The sequence below is a fragment of the Corvus kubaryi genome, unplaced genomic scaffold (genome assembly GCF_017639235.1).
Source record: "Corvus kubaryi isolate FWS band 111438036 unplaced genomic scaffold, C.kubaryi_AGA036_p1.0 37385, whole genome shotgun sequence".
In the NCBI taxonomy this organism is placed as follows: Eukaryota; Metazoa; Chordata; class Aves; order Passeriformes; family Corvidae; genus Corvus; species Corvus kubaryi.
In genome coordinates, this window is record NW_024581127.1 from 27,910,003 (window position 1) to 27,937,390 (window position 27,388).

Below are 27,388 nucleotides of genomic sequence, written 5' to 3' on the forward strand. Positions count from 1 at the left end.
AGAAAGGTTAAAGTGGGTTGTCCACTGTAACAGTGGGTCTCTAATTACCATTTATTTCCAGGGAGCAGAGATATTAACAGTTTTTGTGCAAAGCCGTATCAGTAATTCACACTCACCTTATCATCCAAGTCATCGTCACTTTCATCAATTTCATCCTGCCGAAGATTCCATTCATACTCCACATGGACGTGCGGGTTTAGCTTTCCTGCCTTGGCTTGAGAAAGCTGAAAGAAATAAAAATTCTTGTTAAAGTACTTGTTGTTCTTTTGGTGCTAACTAAGTTCTTTTTAGTGGCAAGAAATAAATTGAAATATTTAAAAGTTTAAAACTTTTCTGGATTCAAAAAAGAACAAAGCAATTTCAGGGCAATCACACAAACATCCTCCATTTGTTTGAGGTACAGAAAAACAGTTAAAAGGCCAAAAGGAATTATCTTCTCAAAATGGGCAGAAGTTGCCATGTTTGACAAGCATTTGAAAAGACGACATGAAGAGAAGGTACGTGCACAAAAGCAGAATTGATCTGGAGCCCTCCTTTCCAAAAAGGAAAAGTAAACCTATTTATAAATTTTGGTACATACAACTGCTGCCCCTCCAAAATCACCATCCCTGTACTTGAGACAAATGAAAATATATTTACTCTTTATTTAAATATTTTGTCTCTCTCTCTCACTGGATGAGGCCAATATGTCTTAAGCACAAAATTCCTTGACTTTGCCAGCTCAAATAATATATTTCACATTCTTTGAAAAACTACTACCTCAATGATCAGCAAAAAAACTAATAGAATAGTTCATGGTTATTCTGAGGAGATAAATTTTCCTTTCCAGTGCCTAGGTTTTCCATCATTATTTATTCCTTCACATCCTTTGAAATGTAGTCTACTTGATACTAGTTGATTCAGGAGCACCTTTACCCATCTTCCTGAAATAAAATTTGGAATAAAGAAAGTATTTAAAATCTATTATGTAAGTATTCATGAACCCACTTGAGCTGAAACTGAATTTAATTAAACAGTTAAGACTCCAGTTATGCAACAGAAATGGGTTTAGTACCTCTATCATAATGCAAACACCTAGTTATTTATCTTGTACTTTTTTATTGCCCACGGCAAACAATGCGCTCATTCATGTTTCTTTTTCGCTCTTTAACTCATTGCTGCTTTTGGAAAAAAATGCAGAAATTATATTCCTCTTCAAAAATTAAAAAAAAAAAAAGAGAAAAGGCATAAATGCTCTATAAGACTGAAGTGAAATAATCAGTGAGGTATTAATGGAATTTGGATTACTATAACTAAACGATTAACTGCTAGATAAGCTCACTGATAACATCCACTTGACTGTTTGTTCTGTAACACAGCCAGTTGGTCCATGTTAATGGCAGATGTCACTTTATTAAAGGGATATTATAAAGTTAAAAGCAATCCATCCCCATTGTGTGCTGCACAGGTAGTTTGTTTTCCAGCTGAAAGACTCAAACCACTGGAAATAGCACTTACTTACACAGCAGACATGGCAGTAACTGAGAAGTAGTCCCACCTTATCAACCATAGCAAAATGCTGACTTGCATGCCCAGAAACACAGAAAATTTCTTCAATTTGTGAAGGACAAGCTCTTTTGATTATTCAATAATTAATTCATGACAAGAACTTTCAGTTGTCACAGGAAAGGTATTAAAATTACCAGCTGCAGAGCAAAAGTTTGATGATCCTCAGATCATCAAAATGAGGAAAAGGAAGAAACAGAATTAAGTGGCAAGTGACACTGTTTTGTACTGTGTCAAACTGTAAAAAAATGTGGTTTACTGTTTTGTAAATTCTCCTGGTTTTGTCTTGACTGTGAAACTGCCACAGTAGTTAGACTTTTTAGTCCCTTGATAGTAAGTAAATTCACTTGCTTACTAAATGCATGCTGGTGGCACCTTAGAGGGCCAAGAACAAACAAGCTTGTTGGTCTGATGTAGAATCCTTTTTCCTGGCTAAATGCTTCAGAGGAGTACCTGGGAAAATCCTTGACACCTTTATTTCTTGAACACCAATAATCTTTTTGAGTGGTGTCTGTTAACATACCTCATACATTCTCAAAATTCCAGGAGGTTTTTGCTTTGATCATATTCAGTAGAGGGACAAAGTCCCACAGAAGCTGGTGTTCTACATCTTTTGATATACCAACTTTCAGACATTACACTTTAGCTTCTTTCTCCTTTGAGGAGGGTAATTCTAAGTTGTTTCAATTCTCCTTATAAAAAGACTTTCACCATCTCTGAACTATCTGTCCCATTAAATAATCTGAAAAAAGCCAAAGGTCTTGACAGCTTTAATAGTACAGGGGTTGCTTAGACTCCTGATATAAAAGCCTCTAAGAGGAACTTTTGAGGTGATGAAGCCCAAATCTCCTTGAATGATGTATTTATTGATACATCTGATCCTCCAGTACTTAAGGTCTTCAAATACTCTCATTAAAATAACTAGTACTGCCACTAGAAGAAAGATCTTTTTCTTAAACTGTTACAAAGAAAATTACTGCTGTGTTTTAGGTAAGAAAATAGTCACCTGTGGTAGGGCTTTCAGATCAGCACACAGCCAGCTGGCAGCAATACCACATGTGAGATACAATGGTAGTGATATATTAAGTAGATCACATTTTTAAAGAAGTAAACATTCCCCCCTGCCTTTGCCCCCAGGCTCGGTTCTTACCAGTTCCTCACACTGCACAGCTTTCACTCTTTTTGCTGTGTCCAGAGCCGTCTCTCCAGCTTGGTTTACTACAAAATTAACAATACAGAAAAGAGCGATACTTTGAGATGTCTTAAGAAGCAATTTATTAAATTTCACTACTTGTGGCACAGTAACTTCTAAAAGTGATCGAAAACATCTTTATTCTATAGCGGCTGCAGCTCTTTACGATTCCACTCCAAGCGCTCAAGCATTTCATGTATCATCAGCTTCCTTCTGAACAGCAGCATCTACTGGGTTCCCAAATCCCTCCAAACCATCCCAGCAGAAAATATAAAGAAAATTAGTAATTTCAATCTCCACTCTACACCTTTGCCCATAAAACTCTTACATGAATAAGCAGGAGAAACAAGCAGGCAGGGTAAGATATCTCAAAGAAACCCCACCCTAATCTAAGACTTTAAAAAAAAAAAAAAAAAAGGTGAATGTTGATCCAAACAGATTTTACTTTGATTAATATGTAGAGGCTTGAAGCCGTAATTTGAAGACATTTGAACAAGAATGAATTTAAAACTTTCTAGCTTTGTCTTTATCAAAGCTATAAAATGGTCCACACACCTGATCAGAAAGAAGGCAGTATCTGAGCCCTCTGGAAAGTCTTCTCGCACAGAATATAATGGAACCCTTCCTAGATGCTCAGTAGCAAGTCTCAATAAGCAACACACTTGATGTGGATAAAACCTATGTAAAATGTACTCTCACAGTACATCAGTAAATGCCATGGAGATGGAACAGAGAATGCTCTGCAGCACAACCAGGTTGTAAAGCATTTCTGTGATCAGGAACTGAAAACGATCAAACTGAGATCTATAAGCATAAATGTCTGTGTGAAATATTACATAGAGAAAGCCTGTCAGCAATCCTAGAGAATGCAAAGCAGTCCTCTAGGAAGGCCTATGACTTTGAAAGAATCCAGATCCCCAGAAGAAGGATTTCCCTATGGAAAGATCTATCTGAGATGGTTCAATATGAAAAGGTATGAAAACATAGTACTTAAGTGAAGTGAACACCCAGATACCTTAAGGACTACATAAATTCCAAACTTTCAACTTTTAAGTATACACCTGATGTTTCAAGGTCTAAAGACTATACAGCTCCTATATGAGATCACTCGACAAAACAACAAAAAGAACACCTTTTGTTCCCTCTCTCCCACAGAATAACCTCAAAAAACAAGACACCAAAAAGGTATGAACACTCCTCTGGCATCTACCTATGAGAGAGTTCAATGGAAGGACCAATAAATTTGCTTAACTTTTTTAGATAGCTTTCCCATTATAACTGCTAAAAAACGTCACATTAAATTCTCTCACTTATGATAATATTGGAACATATTCTAAGGGTTTATAAGAAGGCAAAGGAAACCAGTGACTTCTGCAACTAAACTGTGAACTTCAGTTTATACAAAAGTTCTTTACCAGGCAGTGGAGGAAAGTGATGGTGATAAAGAAAAAGGGAGCAATAAAATTTCATACCCTCCAGTTTGCATCAGCTGTTAAAAAAACTTCTATACCATTAAATGACTGAATGTAAAGACATGCTGATCACACTTAACTCTTGGGCCTAACAAGCTGGATTCATGGGATACCTTCCTAACTCATGAAACATGTGGTCAGCTTTCTCAGCTGTCTTTCTGCTTCTCTTTGCCACCTATATGTGTAAGATAGCTGTAACATTTGCTGTACCTATATCAGTTCATTTTTCATAATGGCTTACCAAAAGTTTAGTTGAAAATAGAATCTCTGTTTGCTCACAGTTAGGGTAATTCTTGTTTTCTAGATGGTCTCCCCTCCCTAATCAGTGGCAGTGTTGGCTGGGATGTGCAGGGTGAAACCACAGCACCAGCTGCCATTGATATCAACAGAAGAATTAAGTGCTGTGTACATAAAGCCCACGTATCTAAGAGTGGAATTAAAGATTTGAAGCATTATAACATACGAGTTCTAGATTAAACAATAAACCTAAATTCCAGGCAGTTCAAACTGTCTTAACTGAATGTTTCCTTTAGGCTTTTTGTTGACAAGTTCTTCATCTTTCTAACACAGTTTTATATTACAAGTTTACTTACCACAGAGAAATAAAAAAAAGTGGCTAAAATAATGGAAAAAAATTTTAGGAAATCTATATTTCCTGGTTTTAGATAATGAACTTACCTACATCAATAGTTGGCTTCCCCCTCAAAAGCAATTTCAAACACTCAGGCTTATTATATATACTGCAGTAGTGTAGAACTGTATTACCCAATGCTGTTTGTTTGTCCAGGTTTCCACTAAAAAAAAGAACAAATAATCAAGAAAAGTGTAGTAGCTGTGCTATTCATTCCAGATCCAGCATACCTATAAATAATAAATGCATAATAACTTTACTGGACAAATATGAAGTAGGAGAAAAAATATTTTTAAATTAAACATTACTTTCAAAGTCTATTAAGAATTGTTCCAAGGACACTGGAAATACCTGAGTTGTGATTTAGAAGGACTGAGAATCTACAGATGTGCATTCAAAAAACTAAAGAAGTGAAACTCAGACACTCAAACCTAGATCTCTCTAAGGTCATGCCAGTTGTTTCCCACCTGCTACTTTACTGGAATTCTTTTTGCAAACATGCTACATTAGCTCAATAGAAATATCTGAAAAATAATTCTGATACAACTAAAAGAGGTTAATAAGTCCCATGCAGTCAAGGAACTATCAAGAGGGTGGCTGTGAGAACGAACAAAAGAACTGTAAGAGGGAATTTAAGGACAACACACCAAGTTAGGGAAAGACCAGCTGTGCCCTTAAAAACTGCCCTTCCTTCAGTTTTCAAGTTCTAAACCCAGGTTCCTCAAAAACTGCTCCTGACATTTTGGGATCAAGAAAGCATTTTCATAAACCAGAAAAGCAAAGCTCAGGAGATGAACACTTTTCCCAGTGTTACCCATATTGGACAGAAAGAGCATACAGGGTTGCAAAGATGCTCTTAAACTTGAGACTGATGCAAAAAACCACAAAGCAGGCAGAAACACATACAAGATTATAGCTGTCTGAAGAAACTATGAAGCTTCATAACTAAACAAAATAATTCTAAATAATCATCCAAAATAAAAAATCTTTTAATAATACTCAAAATAATACTTCGGGCTTCTAAGCATTTTTCAAATTACGATCTCAAACAGCCTGAATATATTAGTAGGTTATTTTTTTTTAATTTAATAACACTCTCCTCTACTCAGCACTCACACTTTTCATGAAGGTTTTTTACTTCTATGAACACACTCCTTGACAAAAAAGAACAACTCAGCCAATAAACTAGATGCTGAAAATTACTAATTAAGACGTTTACACTCTTCAGTAGCTTTAATACAGTTTATTAGCTATTGGAACACTCCTTTCAAAGTCAATCTAGCATCTGTTCATAATTTTCTGAGAAAGATCCTTGTATTCTACTCTTACAATTCCTTTGCATGTGTCCTGTATTTGGCACATTTACTTGTCATCCCTCCTGTACCTATTTGTTTGCATTGCTTCATATTGTTATGTGCTCTAAATCAATGCCACTTGTGCACTACAGAGTTTTTCCTTTCATCTTATTTTTATGTAACTGCTTTCAATGTTTTTAATCTACAGATTTTTCCCTCTCTCTACTCCTCAGGAGCACAAAGGTCAACTCAAAGGTACTAAACTATTCTTTTTTGAAATATGTCTAAGGAGAAAGGTTATAAGTGATGAGCAAATGCTGTCCAAGGCACTGCCAGGATAGCTCTGAACATCCACATTTTTCATGTAAAATTTAATGAAAAGTTAGCAATCCATACCAGTTTTGTACGAGGAAGTCAACCAGATGGAGAGAGGTTTGGTCAGCAGTCCGGACTGCTAAATGAAGTGCTGTTTCACCTGGCTCCTAAACACATGTAAACAGAAGTTAGATTTCTGTCTTATTTCTAAAAAGCTTGTATATCAGATCTATGACACACGTCATTCACTCTTTACAAGTCTTTCAAAAGAAAAATATTAGGAAATTATGATGAAAATAATTATTGTCTTTTTTTATCTCTAAAAGACACCATGTGCTTCAAAGGAAATGGCATCACACTTTCTGAGATCTCAGCTTTCCCAAACCAAGTTTTCACTTTTCCCAGTTGGATGGAACAATCCTGAGGAGTCTTTAACCATTTTAGCTACCAGTAACTGAAAGGGATCCTGTCAAGGAATACTGGGTAAGTTTGCAGTACTTGTTGCTTTATGACAGCCTGGTGAGCACCAAGCAAAGTCCCAACATTATTTCCTACAAAAACAGCATCACAAAAATCACAGTCCCACATACATTAAATCTCTTACAGACTTGAAGAACAGTTGAAGTTGGACAGGACCTGTGAAGGTTATCTAGGTCAACCTCCCTGGCCAAGCAGGGCCATCAAGGACCAATTGCCCAGGACCATGTCCAGACAGCTTTAGAATATCTCCAAGGACAGAGACTCCATATCCATGGACAACCTGTGCCAGTGTTTGGTCATTCTCACAAAACAAAAAGGTTTTTGATCTTCAGAGGGCACCTCCTGTGCTCCCATCCTCTGCCACTGCCTCTGGTCCCATTACTGGGCACCCCTGGGCTCCATCTTCTTTCCACCCTCCCTGCAGGTATTTCCATACAATGATGAGATCCCCCCGAGCCTTCCCCCAGCTGAACAATCCCAGATCTCTCAGCCTTTCCAGGTGCTCCAGACTCTCAGGCACGTTTGTAGCCCTTCACTGTGTTCTCTCCAGTATGTCCACATCTCTCTCGTTATGGGGAGCCCAGAGCTGGGCACAGCACTGCAGCTGTGGCCTCACAGTGCTGAGTGCAGGGGAGGATCACTGCCCTTCATGTGCTGGCAATGCTTCCATGCTGCCTGGAATACCACTGGCCACCTCTGCCACAAGGGCACACTGCTGGCTCACGTTCACCTTGGTGTTCATCAGGACCCCTAGGTCTCTTTAGGCAGAGCTGGGTGGTTCCCAGAATATATTTGGTGCATGGGGTGTTTCCTCCATATATAGGGTTTCTCCTTGTTGAGCTTGAATTGAACCATACTTTATTTCCTATACATATCATATGCATTAATGCATTGAAATAGAAATAGAAATGCTCTTTAATGCCATTTAAAAGTTGCACGAGAAGTTAATCTAAATTTAGATTTCATTAATTCCTATTGATCATAAAGAACATTTTAAAAAGCATATTACAGTATATATACTTAAAGTCCTAATTAAAAAGATATTATAAAATTAAACATCAGAGAATTTACAGAGGAGAATGCTTCTATAAATGTCCAAACTACATTTCAATTGGTGCTCATACCTTTCTAGATATCACTGCCTGTAATAGCTGGGAAGACTGAGGAGCTAATTCTGTTGTAACTGCTGTGGATGACAAATACAGAAAGCTGACCTTGCAGTCAGAGAATTTGTAATGTGTTTCCATGATAAGCACTGTGTGATAGCTCAAGTGCTGAGACTATACCGAACTTATTCCTTTCACTGAACACGGGCAGGCACTGTGTCCTTTGCCAACTTAGCTGTTTTCACACAACTTGTTGAAAGTATTCTCTGATGTTTCTCCAGGTTGGGTTTAAAAGTGATGGGAGAAAACTTTGCTGAGCAAGTGGTTACATGGCATTGATTATCTATAAAAACTGGTTACTTTGCTTGTGATTAACATATGTCCATGGATAATTAAGGTCAACCTGGACCGATTTTTCCAAAAACTGTTACTGATTTCAGAAGGAAGATCAAGTACTCAAAACTTGATAGAACAGATACACACACACACACACACACACAAAAGAATCTTCCTGGTTGATTTACTTCTGTAAATGTCTCATCAGAAGCTGTGAAGTCATAAGATTTATTCTTTCCTCATCTACAATAAACAGAGACTTGCAGACAATCAATAATGTGTTTCTTCAGCCACTTTTTTAAAAGCAGGTATGATACTGTATGTGGTATCAGGTGACCCTGGGCTATCAAGCCAAGTCCCCCATCTCTGGGACTTTTTCTAAAGAAGGCACACTGCAGGACAGGTGCTTTTAAACACATTATAGTTGCACCAAAACAGTGTATGATATCACTATTACATTTCACACTCCTTTAGACCAATTGATGACAAAAGATAAAGTATTCTTTTCCCTCTCCACAAGGATGCCACGATAAGGAAAGGAAGAAAAACCCCACCATTTTCATATGTTATTTCTCTTGTTTTATCATCTAAAGTAGCAGCCCCAGATCCTGGGCATTTTACAAACATATATGATTTAAAATAATCATTGTTTACCTGATAAGCTTACCTGTCCAGGCTCCAACAGTGGCTCCATTAGCTCTACCCCCTCTGCATAGACTTGAATTAGTGCAAGTAAATCCCTGGATTTGACAGCCTCAAGTAATTCACTCAGTTTAGCTGCTGCAGATGCACAAGTCTTCCTAGAGAACTTATGATCTACATATTTAGCAGTGATAAATTCTTTACGTGCAGTCCTGTGAGGTGTGAAAATAGAGCTTGCTTTAGAAATTTTTAGAAAAATGGGTCAATGATTATAATTTAAAATCACCTTGTCTAACTTGGAAGCTGAGGAGGGAAGAAGGAAATTATCTGATAAAATGTGTGTTATTTATTGCTACACTGCACATCTTTCTTGCAAACAAGCCCAAAATATGGAACATTGTCAGTTTTATCCTGTCTTCTATGTAAAAATTACTCTGACTGGGGCCTAAGATCAAAGCAAAAGCAGAGCTACTGCCATTTAGTCCACTATGTTTATCATCTGAGGGTTTACTACAAAACTCAAAACAATCCAAACAATCAAATTGAAACCCAGACTAAGAGTTTTATACACAGAGAAACTGAGGTAGCTGAAATGTGGCTATATGACTGGAGACTGAACTTCTGTGAAGCTCTGCAGTGGGAGTAAAAACCTTCTGCTATCCTAATCTTCCCCTGGCTTGGTTAGTGTTTAAGACACTTTACATCACAGATATATTCCACAGTAAACTTCAGAGTTTAACGATTCAAAACTTACATATCACTTGATGGACTGGGTTTAGGTGAAGGACTAGGTAAATTCCCTTCCATAATATCATTAAAACTAGTATTTCCTACATTCTTGGCCAGCTGCAATAAGAAAAAGAATAAATGAAGGTGAGGACTTTTTGGGTTTAGCAGCAACCTAAAAACTGGACTACTAATGTGCATTTTCCACAGTATTAATAAAAGATGGAACACACAGGACTGCGAAGTTAAAGCATAATGATTACATGTAAATACAGAGCAGTTAAAAAAAAAATTAAATTCTGTTACGTCATAACTTGTACAATAGACTTCACAGTCACAGAATTATTTGCATTTCAAGACAATCTGCCTCCAACACAAAACCGGAATGAGGAACCAGCAGCATGAACACTGAAATGGTGCTGGTACACTGATGAGGAAGCTGCTTTGGGAAAGAAGCTCAGACCCACTGAAGATCAGGCATAGTAAAATTTGATTTAAATTAATAGTAACTTTTCAAAGTAACTCAATATTTCTAGAAGAGAGCAAGTGGTAATGTTGAACCTATACCCAAATCCAGATCTGCCTTACATCTTCTCTCAATTTTCCCATATAAAATTTCTGTAACAAGTGTCTTCTTTCAGGCCAAACACAGCTAGGGAGATAAAAATTCTGCAACAGTTTCTTTTTTATTTGTTTATGTTTTTCCTTTGGTTTTTTTTTTTTTTTTTTTTTGGTAGTCTCACATCAGATTCCTTTCATAACTTCAACATCACATGATTTCATTCATCAAATTAAGATTCCTCCAACATTTTTCTTTCAGAATTAGCAACAGTCATTCTCCTTTGCCAAGTCAAATTAGCTTCATGTTTCAAATTGCATGAGCTTTTAGACCGCCCTGATTTTGGGATTAAGATCATCTACTGAGAGCCAAAGTTCTGATGGCACAAATAAATTACAATGGATGTCAATACTCATTCTGCGACACCTCAGGACATGAAATGACAAGTGACAAGAGCATCAATAATATGTAATAATATATAACCATGCACCCGTAAAATATCTACAGAAATATGAATGAGGAATTCTGCAAAAACACATTCCTTGAAAAAGATTAACAGTAAATTGTATATTTCAGTGCTTCCTACATATAGGCCAACATTTGACTAAAAAAACCTCAATATAAATTAAAGAAACTTACCAAGAGTTCAGACGTTCCTAATTTGTCTAATTCCAAAGACTGGATTCGAGAAATATGGACACCCATTTCTCTGTGTATTCCAGAACACTCAATGCAGGTTAAAATGCCCAAATTAGTTGATAGCCATGTTGGATCTGTAGAATTGAAAAACAAAGCATTTAATCAAAGTCCAAGAAAGATTTTCAATCGTGGTAAGAAATGTATTCTGAAATGATTCCTTATTTAATGTTTCAAAGAATGGAAATAAACTAAGAATATTCCATACTTTTCTCCAAACTCAAGTGCAAATTTAACCACTACCACAAAAATCGCTACCAATGGAATGAAGCTTTTGAGATTTAATAATGGTCCTAAAGGCACTGAATTTGGACTTACTAATTCATACTGAATTAATGTATTTCAATTCATTTAGGATTTGTTTCCTGTACAAATTACTTCCTGTTTTTAAAAGTAACAGATCTCCTAAATTCGACAACCTCTGAAGTTTTAAAATTTACTTCTTAAACTTTAAATAGTCCTTCATAAAAGATTAATCATAGCACTTTTCAGTATGTAAAACAGCAGCATGCTGTAAAAAATTTGAGGAGTGTTGGCTAGTCCAGGAAAAAAAAAATTAAAAATGCTGTCATGGAGGAGATCTGCATGTAATATTAGAATAGATTTTATACTATTGAATGCTACATAAGAAGCATGACCAGTTTTTAAGGAAAAGAAAAAGCTCCAGACATACTTTGTGCACATACATGTCTTCAAATTAATCTTTTCCTTGACATTAAATAGTAACTGCTGAAGCATTAAGCCAAGAGATTTAAAGCAGCAAGCTGGAGTACAGAGGTGAAGCTTAAAACTTTACTACAAATTAAAAGATGAATGAGAACTGTAATCTGAAGTTTCTGTAGCTTTACATAATGAAATAATTGAATGAACCAGTTCCAGGATTTGACATAATTATATCCCAGGTTGTAATTTTCTCTAGCTATTTCAAATTTGGATCAGTTCGGCATCAGCAAGCATCTGCAAGATAAACACGATCTACTCAGTTCCAAATGAGCATCACCTTCTTGAAGTGTCTCTTTAGATGAGAAAGCTGCAGCAGCTGCCAGCTCCCACAGCTCCCACACCAGCTCAGTGTACTGTGACCAGCTGCCCCTTCTCAAGCTCTGAGTGACGCATAACTGACCTGTAACTCTGTACTTCTGAAGATATTATGTGACAGGATTTCAATTCTGGGTCTCATTCTTTGCACAAGACTACTTATTCCACCTCTGAATACTTCCGATAGTGCAATTCCCGTAGTCTCATGCCAAGATAAAGCCTCAGAGTAAGATCCTGGCCAGGTCAATTTTTCCACAATCATTGTCTAAATATTACTCACTTCTACTTAGTAGCATGCACAGGATCAGTGATGCCAAGCAACTTCCATTCAAGTGCAACAAGCATCTAGACACAGTGCAACAAGAACAGTTCAAACTCCAGAGGGGCTTGAACTGCTGGAAGTAAGCACAGACAACACACAAAAATATTTTAGTGAATTAAACAGAACTAACGTAGGAAAGTCATATTTGTTCTTTTAAAAACAGGTTGAAGACTGAGAAACATCACTTAGAAAATTAGTTTGCACTCTACAAACACTTCTTTAAAGAAATTACTTTGCTCCCAACAAGAAGTTGATGACATGAACAAATGGAGATACCTGGTGAGCCACAATCACAACAGACTTCATTTCCGGGTAATCTCTGTATGTCATCAATAATGGCTTTTGTCAGATCCTCTAAACTGTTTTCACCTGTGCTCTGCTCTCCACGGAATGCCATATTTAATGCTTCTTCTTTGCTGTTAGTCAATACTGATATCCATCTAGCACAAGATAAAGACCTTAATGAAGATCTGCATTTGCAAATACAAGTTAATCTACAAACTGTAGAAATCTTGCCAGGAACAAAATATTAGTGGGACTACAGGGAAGGACTGTATTGTGGGAGAGACTGAGGAGGGGGAACAGTGAGAGACAAAAGGGAAAGATTTGAGAAAAGGTAAGTAAGAATGAGAAGAGACAAACAGTCTTAATTCTAACATCCCTTTGGTGAACAGCTTTAAAGTCAAGTTCTCAGGTTTCTCAAATAAGCAGAAGTTGTGGAAGAGAAAGGGGGCAATTAATCTCCTGTAAATTTAACTGCTTTAAAATGTGCCCAAAATCTTCCTGAAGTCTATCCTGGAGAAAATGATACCCCCTACTTTCTCCAGTGTGCATCTTTCTCTTCACAGAGGAAACAGCAAGAACCCTGGTGAATGTGTTGATGTCTCATTGCCTTTTAAAATGCAGGTCTCTGTGCACTAATCAGAGTCAGACTGTAATACCCAAATTAATGAGAATTTCCATGGCAACCAAGGGGCTAAGGAAGAGAAGGATGACAGGAGAGTAATATTACCAACAGCCGACATAAAATTTTAGGAGCAACAGTTGAGTGCAACAAATCAAGACTCTTTAATTGTATCTCAGGCACTATTGCCTTCCCTCCCAATCACTCTGCAAGTTGTTGTTTACACAATAATGTTTTCATTAAAACCAAACAAAACACATTTTCAGTAGCTGCTGTGCTACATGTAGAAGTAAAGAGGGGAAAGCAGTTCCATTAAGGACAAGAACATTGCAGATTCAGTGTTCTAATTTAGAAAAAGAGCAAGTTAAAAAGAAATCCTCCCAGGTACAGTGATTTTAGATGATTTTAGATCTATTGCAAATAATTTTTATTTTTTTTTTATGCAGAAATATTTTAAATTGGCCATGTCCTCAAGGCACTTCGTGTTTACAATGTTCAGATTGTCTGCAACCATCAGTCTTCTGAAATATGCAGAAATGGTTATGGTCATCTAAACAAACTAAGAGAACTTCAGATTGAAATTCATAATTTTTCATTGAAATAACAATGAAAAGATTAGCTTTAAAGGATTTCAGAGAGAAATTTATGTGTGTAATCTTAGAACACAGACTCGGAGCCTGAATTAACATATGGTCAGTCTATATTATATACTTCATGCACGTAAGTTTTTAAAATTTTTTTGTGCAGAATATAATCTAGGAACTTAAAATGATTTAGAAATTTTGAAAAATCAACCTTCAAATAAAAGAGAAACGGAAAGTCTTGAGCACAAATTTGCTCCATAGTTTACATGCTGAAAACAATAAAGGTACATGAATCTTTCTCATTACATGAGATGAACCCACACTAGAGGGCATTCTTCTGCAATTTTAATGATCAAATTCAATGTTATTAAAAAAAATAAAAGGCAGTGGTGTCTTGTTCCTAATATTATATCAATGTTTGGTTAAATACACAGAGTAAAATAATAATTTAGCTCAGACAAACAACATTTATCCTGACATTTGTTGACAATTTCTTTCAGCTTTACAATTTGATTAGTTTGTTAAAAAGGCAGAACTTGAATAAAACTCAACTAAGCAGTAACAATTAAAAAATTATTAGATGCAACTAAAACAAACACAACACAACTGAGCCAGCTGTTAGTTCGATACAGATTTCCTTATTACGAGCATCTAAACTGTCAGAGCAATCATTACTTTGGTTGTGTTTGCTCAGGTAGAAGGAACCCTCTGTCCAAGACTGTCACGGGGTCACCCTTGAGTCAGAGCAAGAGGCACCACAGTGGCAGCTCTTCCCTGACAAGCACAAGCACAAGGACAGACATGCTCTGAATGACTGGTGCTGTTTATCAAGAAGTGCCCAGCTGGTCACCAGGCCTTCCTAGTAGGCTGCATACTCAAAAATAAACAATTAAGTCAGTAAATATGGTATGTTAATTAAATGTAAATAGTTTATAAAACTCCTTCTAACTGCTCTTCTTCTCTTTTTCTTATCTGTACTAGTCTTTCTTATTCTTCCTTTATTAAAAAAAACCCATGTATTTGCTTTATTTCACAATACTGCCAGTGCCAAATGAATAGTCAAAAACCTTCTGGTAGTAAATACTTCGTGGTGTTCTTTCAATTAATTTAAAGATTAATGAAGTCTTACAGAATTGCTTTGTCTTCTTGTTTTAGGACAAATGGAAATGGCCTCAAGCTGTGCCAGCAGAGGCTTAGATTGGATATTAGGAAAAAAAAAAATTCACAAAATGGGTTTTTAAGCACTGGAACAAGCTGCCCAGAGAAGTGGTTGGGCCACCATCCCTGGAGGGCTTTAAAAGATGTGTGGATGAGGCACTTGAGGACATGGTTTAATTGTGGGCTTGGCAGTGTTTGATTAATGGTTGGACTCAATGATATTAAAGGTCTTTTCCAACCCAAGCAAGTCTATGATACTATTCTACCAAATACAATAAACAGGTGGTCCAATCATCTCTTAAACTTGTTTTTCTGAATATCAACTTCTGAATAAGCAATTTCTTATCATGCTTTAAGGCATTTTGTTTGCTGGAGATTCAGCTTTGAAGTTTTGAAGAAACAAGGCTAAACAAAAATCTGGCATCATAGGTTTTTCCATTTCCACCAGGAAATGGAAGGAGTTCATTAACCTTGCATGGACCGAACCGTCACTCAGGTTTCTCTTATTTTTCTTCAGTATTTCCAAGTTGATAAAAAACCCTCCCCCAAGAATAAGAACTAGTCTAATAGTTGGGGTTTTTTTCATTTTGCAGAAAAAATTTGTCTGTCTCTTCTGACAATCGCTATTGCAATCACTATTGCTGTTTCCAGGTAAATGCACAATCAGAACAAGAATAGCATAACGTTTTTCAAATAGTGAGATATAACTTGTTTTGTATGGAAGAAGCATCAGATAGTATCAATGCCTTCAACTCAGTCTTTGCAAGGTGAAAAACATCTGAGGACTGTTGCTAAAAATTAGACTGAAGTTAGATGTCTGTTTCTCCATAGAAAACTTTCTAAATCTAGGTTTGTTTATAATCCAGGCATTTCCTGCAGGTAAAGATATGCTCTTGATCTTTAAAAAGAGGGTAGAAAAGAACCCAAAGCTCATCACCAGAGTATGTTTAGCCCTATCCACAATTACAAAAACCAGAAAGCAACTGCTATTGCATATGTTAAAAAAATCAGGTTACTTTTCTTACAATCTACACATAAATACATATTTACATGCACATACAGAAACACACTACCCACACCCCACTTCCCCCTATGCACTGTACTTTGTCTACTAGAGAAACTAATAATCCACTGAGAACTTAAGGACTGTCAATCAGTAATTAAAGGCCAACAAACAGCTGCCTGGATAAAAATGAAGAAAGGCACTGGCCTGAAGGAAATGTTTGAGGTGAAGCAGTAACAAACCTGTAACAGAATGTAGGCTACAGTGCTTTGTATGTATGTTTTTTTTTAAAATCTCCTTTTAGAAATTATTATTATTAATATTATGCAGTTTGAGGAGCTATTTATGGAAGCAGTGTAAAAGATCACTAGGAAAATGTATGCAAGGTCAGTAAAACTAGAATAAAAAGATGCATCTTTCTTTTGTCTCTATTTAGATGTGAGTCTGTAAGGAAGCTGATTTGAAAATCTATTTACACATTTATTTTTCCCTTGGTTCACAAAGTAAAAAGGACAGAACAGAGGCAGCACTAAAACTGTGTGGACAAAACACAAGAGGAAAGGAAGAAGAGAGAGGCACACCTATACCAGTCAGGAGGAAATTGAAACAAGAAGATGACAACTCTAATTGAGGAGTTACATCAAGTAGTTTCTGCAGAACACCCTTAAATCACTAAGGCTGGAAATCCAAGGGATGCTGTTCCCATGATACTTTAGAGAGTAAAGCTTTTAGCGTCCACTCAGTGGCTGCACAAGAAAAACAGAATGTTTAGTTGTATTGCAGTTGCTCATCAGCACATTCACACCCATTCAAGGGGGGCAGCAGAACGGGAGGTGCTGAACTCCTCTCTCTGGTGATCTACATCAGGACATGTGGAAAAGCAAGGGAGCTGCATCAGGGGAAGTTCAGATGGGACACCAGGAAAAGGCTCTTCACTGAAAGGGCGGTTGGTCACTGGAACAGGCTCCCTGGGGAAATGGTCAGGACATCAACCCTGTTAGTGTTCAAGGAGCATCTGGCCAATGCTCTCAGTCACATGATTTACTTGTAGGTAGTCCTGGGAGGAGCAGGGAGTTGGACTCAATGATCCTTATGGGTCCCTTCCAACTTAAGATATTCTAGGATTCTTTATTCCAATGCAAGTAATTTCCTCAGCCACTTGACTTTAGAGTGATAAACAAAACTTCAGTGCTTCTAATGGGAAATAAAACCAGCCTGGAATTTCAAAACAGTCCAACAGGCAGCCTGCTAAACTAAATTTACTGATCTGCCTCTCAGAAGAAGGTTATTGCTAATCATTCTTCCCCTACTTTGCTCGTGTGTTAAGACAAAAAACCCCAAACAAAGCACTTCACCTTTTAAACCAACTAACACAGTAAAAATTAATTTATGGCAGAGTACCAAAAACTTATGACTCATCAGAAACAACAGTATTTTCTTCTCAGCTAAGAAAATTACTGGAATAATTAAGTTCCAGGATGAATGCAGTAATCATGACTAGCAAGTCAGCTTTGCACTGTAAGAACCAACATAAAGCTGTGGAAGACCAGAAGGAAATAGCTGCACAACAAAGAATTCTTCAGCCCTTTTATTTTACCCATGAGTCCCAAGGTTGAGCTGTCAATGCCACTGCCACCCATCACTACCAAACAAGTGAAACACCCTACAAACATTCCCTGTACTTTTAAAATACACATGGAGCAACACAGTCTTCCACTAGAACGTGGATATGTAAGGAAAGAATGAGGAAGCCTTTGCTGTCCTCTTCAGAAGTAACTTTTTCCTGGAACTGTCAGGTGCTGAGCATTAGACAACACGCACAACACGTCTGGTGACAAAGGAGGAAAAACCAGAGGTACATGGTTCTCAGGAAATAGTCTGATGCAGCAGGAAAAAAGACTGTTTTATTGGAAATAATCTGGTTGGAAACATGCATTAATGAAATAAGTTCCTGTATTCTGAAGTACACAAATGTGCTTTGCTGTTTATTTCTAGGCCTACAGAAGAAAAAACGTACTGCCTGTACATATATTCTATGTGTCATATGGAAATCTTTTATCTATTCATTATCTTTTATTTCAAGGAAAAGGTAGGATCAAGAGGAAAAGAAGTAACTGCAGAACAGGGTTAACAGAGAAGATTTGAGAAGAATTTTAAAATATTTCATTTGAATCTTAATAATCTGATCTACAATATCATACCAAGCACTTCACACAAACCATGTACTGGCAGGATACACAATCTAAATGGGGTTTTGGTTAGTTTGGTTTGGTTTAGTTTTGTTTTTAACATAACTAGGTTTTAAAAGAGCTCTGTAGCGTGACACAAAATAATTTACATTTACAGATTGATAACAGCAGAAAAAAGAGACGGTAAGCACTACTTATGCATCAGCTGAGAAAATTATTTCTGTTGTTATGTGTGATTTTATACATCTCTATTGGCAAAATAAACTTGAAAAAATGTAAACATTCTTACGCTACGTATTCCTGTTCATCTTCTGCTTGAAAGTGGTATGTTCTGTTATCTGAAATAAAGAAATACATCTTTTCATTTGGCACATGAAAAAACTTAATGTGTCTACATATTTGGTACTAAAACTTATTTGGAAGCTAAAGCCTTCAAGAGCAATTTCTCTTAAAAGGCATCATTAATCCTTTATTCATAGCTATGGATAACAATTCCAAAAAAAATGAAAAAAGGAAGATGAAACTCTAAATTTTGATGCATACCAGTTGTAGGTATTTCAAAAGTCTTAAGTTTTGAAATATTACAGAAAAATAAACATATGGATCAAATTTTACCCTTTCAGAAGTCAAAACTGAAACATAATTAGGAGAAGAGGGAAAAATTAATTTATTCCTTTTATATAATTTTTCCTTTCAGTTGAGCCAAGAAAATTCTTTTTATTAACCAACAGATGAGACATAAAGTAGCTATTATCTGCCACAATCAAAGGTTTCCTAGACTGTCCTTTTCAATACAGAATGTTGGAAGTGTTTGTTGATTAATACTCTATGCAAAGCCTGAAAACAGTAAGTTGACTCATCACCTTCAAAAGAGTTTTTAAAACCAGACTGAATAAAAATACCTTCTGCACAAGACCAAAATGGGAAGAAGGGAAACCACAGGAGTGTTAACGCTCAGAAGACAAGGCAGTACCAATTTTCAGAGAAACAGAAGTGTATTTTTAATGTATGGTAAGAGAGAAAGAGAAATTAGGTCTCCTTCTCTTCCTCATTCCTTCAAATAGCACTCAAAAAGCAGAAAAATAACTGAATTGGATAAAGCCAAAGGTCTTTCCCCTCTCCTGGTGGATATAGCTAATGCATGTTCCAGTAAGCTGTTAAACATCTCTCTGAACTTAGGGAGCAGCACACATGCTGCATTTCATGGCTTGTCACAAACAAACAGTATTCGTCACACCTACACAGAGAAAAGGTTCTATGTCCATTTGTCCATCATCAGAACTAGAGGCTCTGGACACTCATGAGGCACTGTGTGTGTCTGGATAGACCTGAACTTTGAGCTCTAGCCTTGTGTTCTACTCAAAGCATCTTGCAATGACATTTTCAGAAATCCCACATAATGCAAGACGGTGCTAGAGTTGCTACATACGTGATATTAGATCAAAGGACTTCTTATCTTCAGCATTTGGCTTCACCTGGCAGGTCAATAAATTCAGTTTAGCTGGTTGCCTGTTGGACTAAAAAGAAAATTTATTTTACTTTAAAAATGTCTTGATTTAGGATTATTTTCCCTTTCTGGGGAGTGGGCATGTATGACACTATTTAAAGCTTGGACATGCACACATATCCACCCTCAAAAAGCTTGAGACCGGCAGCTCTTGGTCTGACTTGGTCTCTCAAAACAGACACATTGCTAAATCTAAACAAAATTAAAAACTTTGTAGCCACACTTTATATGAAAGATGAAAAAAAAAAAACCCTAATAAACAATATGCTAATAATAAATATTTTTTAATTGCATTTCATCAACAATGGCAAAACTATAATGCAGTTTCTCATTACAGCCTGCCCATATTCCAAGTTTCCTCACATTTTAAATAAATCAAAGACATAGTCCTAAAACTTTAAAAGGGAAAGTGGAAAGCTGAAGATCTGGAGTTTCAGAACTCAGAATAAATACCAATACCAATACTCTGTGCTGTAATTAAGTCACTTAAGACATCATATCTAAATGCATCTTTGAGGTATTTTGGGTTTATACAGGTAGTAAATTTTAGAAATTGATGTCTGTCAGTGGAATTTGGAGCAAAGAGGGAAAAAGGGTGAGGAAATGGGACTATCTCCTTTAATGAGAGGAACTCCTGTGGTCATTTATAACAAGTTCATTATCCTACTCCCACAAGGCAGTTCTAGCATTGCCTCCACCATCATCACGTTGGAGCTACCTCATGACTGAGCATTCCTAGGAAAATCCTTCAGATATATGCCTGATTCCAAGAACTTACTGTGATCAAAACTTCCCAGCATTTCAAACTTTTAATTGAAAGCACTAAAAATACTAAACACTTTCACTCATCTGTCAGACTCTAACTAAATATCAAATTCTTCCCAAGTTTCCAAATTACATGCTTCATATATATACCATGAAAATCCTTATAAGAAATTCCATCCGAAGTATTAATTGAGAAGTCTGTTCAGTATATTTGCCATTTTCTCATAAAACTACTGATAAATTAATTTCATAAGCTACTGTTTCACAAAACTTCAGCAGTCAGAAGCTGAAGTAGCATTCTTTTTGCAATAGCAGATCAGCAGCAACAGATTCACCAGGAAAGGATGATATTAATTTATTCTTTTCATATAAAAGTATAAAAATAACTTACCGTTGCATGTGATATGGTAAGAATTCCATTTTTAACAGTGCACTTCCTTCTTTGCCATACTTTCCTCAACCTACATAAGAATATCATACCAAGTTCAGTAACCAGACCTGACTTCAAAACACATATTAATCTCATTATCATTTTGAGACGATTAGCTTTAAAAAACAAACAGATCCAGTCAAAATTTTACTAAATGCCTCACCAAAAGAAACTTGGAGATTTCTGACAGATCTTAATCCTCTTTAGAGTTATAAGACAATAGGTATCTTTTAACTATGATTTTTTTTTTTCATGCTTGCTTGTCATACTTTTTATATTTGCTGTATTAAATTTAGTTCTGTGTTCAGGTTTGAACTTTGGAACTCTCAAGTACTCATGGCACATGCATTAGGAGAACGTTCCTGAAGCAACCACAGTAGAAAACAGCTAAAATTAGAGCATGAATGTAGTAATAGTTTTCACTATTATGTGCTACCAGAACATACCCATCACTCTTCTTTAAAAGATAACCTTTCTTCTCACTGCCATATTCCTTATTCCCCTGAAGCTGATGCATACTGTATCCTCCTTGCCTGCTCTGTGAATCCTGAAAAAGGGAAAAACAGCATTAATGTTCTCCTGATGTGCACAGTAAACTTTCCTAACCATTAAGCCTATTTTTTCTTCTCTACAACATCACAAATTAATAAAGATTAAAAAAAGGAGAGAGAACTCCTACAGCATGTTTTACATTCATAGGAGAGCTTGCTTTTACACCACGTGATCTTGAACTAGATACATGTTCAAGATTTAATTAATACATTAGGCCTTTGATGCAAATATGCACCTCAAAACAAAGACTTTTAGAATACAGATATTTAATATTGTACAAACTTATAAGCAAAGAGTAAAAGGCTAAGATAAAAATTCAAAAAGAAAACAACAGAATACAGCATGCATATATATTTAGGAACACATACATAAACAAAGACAAATGCTAATAATCACTTTTTTTTTTCAAATTAAAAATATGTAAAATTCATGAGTTTTAGTGAATGAAGTCAGCTGAAATAACTTTTGGCCTGATCTAGTGAAACAATTAAGTGAAATGGATTAACTTGTTACAAGCACATCAGAAAACAAAAAAATCCCCAAAATTCATTAAAACATTGACTTACTCTCCTAGACTTCGATCACGAAAGGCAAAAGCAATAGAGGAAAGAGAAAGCAAATAATTTAAAACAAGAATTATTATTTATTTAAAAAAACATGTTCATTGAACATAAATTTTATAGCCCCCATTGTTAAAACAATGTTTCCCCTTTCTAAAGACACTGCTAGAGAGAAGGCAAGAGCTACTTTTTCAGGCATATTGGTGTTTTTTCTCATGAAGTAACAAAACATCGTAACAAAATTCCAGGCAACCTGGCATATATGACATTGGCTTCACAAAACAACTAAGATGACTGCAGGATCAAATTTTAATATGCCTTCTATCTTTATAATCTTTAAATTGCCTGAAATAATAGTTATATTGTATCCTCCACCACTGGAAATAATTCTGAATTTCCATTGAAAAAGATCAGGCCCAAAGTTAACTTTAAATTTTTTTTGCAAGTGTATGCAAAAGGCTATAATTAAGGACACATCAGTTTGGTTTTAAATGTAACTGTGAAACAATAACCTGCAAAATATTTGACAACATCCCACCAAAAAAAAAAAAAAAACCCCAAACCCAAAAGAATGGGAAGTTCAATTATTCCCTTGTCAATAACCTTTCCTCTTTAAAGCATAGTTTCTTACTACCACAATCAATATATACTGAAGAAACAACCAGGGCCTCAATATTATTATTTCAAACTGCTTCCCTGCCAAAGTAATGTTTGGTAAGAGTATTTCTGATTTTTTACAAATCCACTGGAGAAAATCCCATTCATTTCATGTTCTTCAATAATTCCATTAATCCATAAATTTTCCAGAGATGAGATTATAATGCACTAATATAAGTAGGAAAATGTATACTTAATCATAATCCACCAGGCCATCTGTCACAATAATAAAGTCCAGCTTTATGTACTTGAAGAGCTGGATATACATAATGATGGAGGCTGACTGGTGGAAACTCAGGCCATGTCAGGCTTTGCTGTCTCTTAACCAAGGAGTAATGGATGCTGCCATGCTGCTTCAGGATTAAACTCTGAATACCTAAGTAACACATTGTTTTTCAAGCTCCTCAATACTTGCCAGCATCATTACACTCCAACTCATGTCATGTAGCAGAATTTAATGAGTCAAAGTCCTCATGTTGATTTTGAAGGAGAAACTTGAACATCAATGTGATCAAATGGTTATTTTATCAAAAAAGCAGATTCTTTCATTACAGCATTTCTCTCTCTCCTGTGATTTGCCTGGGTATCTGAGAATCACAATACTGCTCCTTTTTCTTCTAAGACACAATTTCAATTCTCTTCAAACCAAACACTTTATTTTCATATTTATAAATTTATATACATATATTATATACGCATATATACACAGTTTTTCAAGAGTCCTAGAATTTGCCCACATTGTAATTACATTCAGAACAGTTGCACAGTTTATTTTGGTGATGACTGTGAAGATACTTTATTTCAACATGTATTCAAGTTTCAAAATTTGACTTTACATTGATATTTGACTTTACTTTTATATTTTAGATGAGGTTACTTTCCACTAAAACACAATATTTTTACTAAACATACAGGAAATAAGTAACCCAAAATCCAAACACTGTATTTCATATGTTACTCTGCCTTATAATAATCTATGAGCAACTTTTGAAACTTGACTTATATGGACTGAACCATATGCAGCCATGGATGCACAGCACAAAGTAGTGAAGAACAACCACACATTTGTCCTACTTTATTTCCAAGAACTGTCCACGAACTCAACAACACATGCATCTTCCAGGAGAGGAGGAGATGTTTTTCTTTGCTCCCCAAATAATCAGCTTGTGAAAGAAAAGGTACGTGAAAGGAAAGCAACTCTTGTTGCTCTGTGTGTTGGGAATCAATTCATGATGAAGAATGAGCAGGAATTATGTTCAGAGTGATTTAGATAATAGGGAGATGACAAATGTAATGCCTGTATGGAAAGCTCTCTAAGTATGGAAGAGATCTAGTAAGTCCACATGCACACTGGAGATGGAAGGGAAAAAAAATACCAAACAGAGAACCAGAAAAGACTGTAAAGTATGAGATAAAGGAAAACTGAGCACTAGAAAGAGCTGGCAGCTTTTACAATAAATTGGGATCTATTCAAAGGGACTCTGTAGTACTCCTGTCAGCATTTATGACATGAAAGAAATTCTAAAAAACATGTACAGTGTGTTGTAAGGCTGTGTTGTCCCTCAGAATGACGGGATTAGAAGTGGAACAGACCCCTGGCCAAGGCTTGTCTGCTCTATGATGTACACCTATGTTATGTAAGTACACATAAGCAAGTATTCAAAAGAAATAAAATCATTACTGTAAGGAATTACTCATCCATCATTTGTTATTTACTGTGATTCCACATTAGTTAATTTACTAACTTCAAGCCACACATCTACATGCAATGGCCATAATTGCAATGGGCTATCTATAAAATTACATGACAGCCCATGAAAATACTTACCCCAGTTACTATAGTTCTATTTTTTAAAAGTTTCAGAAGAATTCCAGGAACATAAAGATTTTTTAGCTTCACACCACACAAGGGACATTAATGAAAACTACTCTGAAGAGTATATTTATTATTACATATACTGGAAAATCAGTGCAGCTTTTGTACAGAGAGGTTGTGTCAAAAACTTCCTGGAGTTCTCTGGAGGAATCAGTAAGTAAATGATGACTGATGCAGTGTACCTGGACCTTCAACAGGCACTTATCCTTCCTTATGAAAGGGAAAGAATTGCTACAGGACAAGAGGAGAAATCTGCAGGTGAGATAACAGGTTAAAAGCACAAAACAGCCCAATGAGTTTCACAGAAGGCTGCACCAGCACATGCGGTGTCTAACACAAACAGTCTGGAAAAGGGTGAATAACAAACTGTCAAAGTTTGTTATATGCTATTAAATTATTCAGGATACTCAAGAAAGGCTGACTGAAGAGTTTCTCAGGAACTCAACGATAGTGAGTAGCTTGACAACAAATGACAGGTGAAGACCAGTATAAAAGAATGCCAAGTGATGCAGAGGGGAAGAATAAGATACTGTGAGCTCACCACGAAGATTCAGAAACAGAGTGATAGGCTATAGCTTTACAGAGGACTAAACTTACACACCTCCTCTGGCCAAAAAGCAAGTCAATGTTAGGTTTTATATGGAAAAATAAAAAACAAGAAAAATGATCAAAAACTATCCAGTGAGGATATCTCAAATTCACACACACTCTGATCCTGAATAGGGCATGCAGACCTAAAAGTTCAAAACAAATAAAAGGGGAAAGATTTTTCCACACAACATGCAGCCATGGTGGGAAAGGCACAGCTGTAACATAAGCTGATGGTTACACTTCTTTAAAAAGCAACTGCACAAATTCAAAGACTTCCAAGCCAGTCAAGCTACTAATGGGAGGGTATTCTGGGGAAGTATCAGTGTTTATTGCCCTGCATTTTACCTTCAACACCCACTATTAACTGACATCAGTTGGCCAACTCAGTAACATGGTTGTAAATTATGTTTTTATGTATATATGATATCAGCAATACTGTCCAGTCATATATTTGGATGATCATATATATTCAGCAGAACGGCATCTGTCTAATGTTTAGTTATAATTCATATTTAATAATAGACACCCTGTAAATATGATTGTCTTATACACTGACAAGAGAACTGAACAGAGGGTAAGCAAACTTTTCCTGAAGGAAAGCTACACTGACCCTCCCAAGAGTCACTGTCACCATGGGATGTTAAGTATTTCTCTCAGGCACCATGATTTTGAAAAGTCACAGTATTATCTCAGGTAAAAGCTGTGATGTGTGTTATTATGTTATCTCCTAGTTCAAGAAGTATTCCAGAACATCTGCAATGGACATCACGTGTGTAACCCCACTTTTGATACCAGTGCATTCGATGATGAACTTTACTTTTTAACTGCCCTCTCTCAGACCCTGCTGTCTGAATAGCAAACAAATTTTCTTTCTTAGCAGTTACTATTAGCAAAAGGAGTTTGAAAAGGAGAACAACAGCACAAAATCCACCTGAGTTAGCAGATGAACAGTAATGTGCAAACCATAGGTAAAGGCAAGTCTCTGGTTCTCACTCTGCCTTGGGATCACCTGGGTCAGGAAAACACTGAACACAAACTGGCTGGAGGATAGCAGAACACAAGAAGGAAGTGTGCATCCCTTCTCTTTAATTTTTTTCCTGAACAATCATTCTTTATCATTGTCAAGGACAGGATGTTGGGCTTGATGAAGCATTTATCTGACCCATTACAACTGTTCTTACAGTACATTAAGAAAGTACATTAAAAAAAGAATAATATATTTTAATACATAAAATGGAAACAGAAAACGAATGTAAAAATATTGTTTGCTGATATGTAGTTGAACATTGTAAATATTAGTTTTGCCTTATTGTTCAAAGTCCAGCTCTTTTGAACCAATAACTACACAAATTGAACATTAATTAAACCAATTTCTGAATATAAAATTCACAAATTTACATTATCTCCAAGAATAACATGTCTAAATTATTTACCTCCTTCTGATCAAGCTGCAAAGAAGATTTTATCAAATCTCGAAGAGCTGTAAGTTGTTTCTTTTCTTCATCTTGTGTCTGCTTTATCTATAGAAAGAGATTGACATTTTATGTTTGCTGGATGGGACTTCAATGTTTTATGCATTTCAATATACCATTTTAGATGTCCTGAACAACTAGCTCAATTATGTTGTGTTTTTGTAATAGTTGTGTTTATTTTCATGGATCAGTCTGTTCTTAAACCTTCACCTTCTATGCACGTACTCCTTGAAAAGCAAATTAAAATGAATGTACAATTCCACATGCACTGTTTGTTCTGTCATATTGTAATGGCTTACTATACCTAATGTAAGTAAATTAGCCTCTGAAATATTAAAATAACTCCAATAAATTGGATGGATTACTTAAGGAATGAAAATGCAGTTTAATTTAGCAACTAATGGCAATAGAAAATGAGATTATTGTAATTCTGATTATAGAACACAAAAACACTTCGATGACAAGTGGTCTTTGATTCCATGTTATTACTTTTCTTCAATGAACATCACAAATTAATTCAGTTTAAAAACCTGGTGCTATCATTAAGTAATTTGGCTTTAAAACGTGAAAATGTACTAAAATTAATGCTAATAATATAAGCTGATTCCAATATTCACTCTTAAAAGCAGTTTTATCTTAATGTTTGACTGAATTAGTAGTAGAATGAAAGCTACTTTTCCTAATAGCTCTAAAAACTACATATGAAGTTTAACAGTCAAGATGTCTTCTCTTCATCTATGTTCAGTTTCAAATAACACACCTTTCATTTATAAGATGCAAATGAA

At 36.0% G+C, this 27,388-nt stretch overlaps 1 protein-coding gene across 5 annotated transcripts in view; it reads right to left on the reverse strand.

Moving 5' to 3' along the window:
• Positions 1-27,388, reverse strand: part of ASAP1 (ArfGAP with SH3 domain, ankyrin repeat and PH domain 1) — a 146,579-nt gene that overhangs the window by 27,534 nt on the left and 91,657 nt on the right. For 3 of the 5 annotated variants that reach the window (XM_042036547.1, XM_042036544.1, XM_042036545.1), the window contains 14 exons: positions 26,565-26,651; positions 22,014-22,022; positions 21,342-21,442; positions 20,857-20,926; positions 19,623-19,710; positions 18,483-18,531; positions 12,632-12,795; positions 10,939-11,072; positions 9,769-9,860; positions 9,040-9,226; positions 6,532-6,617; positions 4,888-5,003; positions 2,696-2,763; positions 117-224 (listed from right to left, as the gene is read on the reverse strand). In XM_042036547.1, coding sequence (XP_041892481.1) covers positions 117-224; positions 2,696-2,763; positions 4,888-5,003; positions 6,532-6,617; positions 9,040-9,226; positions 9,769-9,860; positions 10,939-11,072; positions 12,632-12,795; positions 18,483-18,531; positions 19,623-19,710; positions 20,857-20,926; positions 21,342-21,442; positions 22,014-22,022; positions 26,565-26,651 — 1,359 coding nt within the window. The remainder of the gene's footprint in view (positions 1-116; positions 225-2,695; positions 2,764-4,887; positions 5,004-6,531; positions 6,618-9,039; positions 9,227-9,768; positions 9,861-10,938; positions 11,073-12,631; positions 12,796-18,482; positions 18,532-19,622; positions 19,711-20,856; positions 20,927-21,341; positions 21,443-22,013; positions 22,023-26,564; positions 26,652-27,388) is intronic. The other 2 variants (XM_042036548.1, XM_042036546.1) reach the window with 1 other exon arrangement.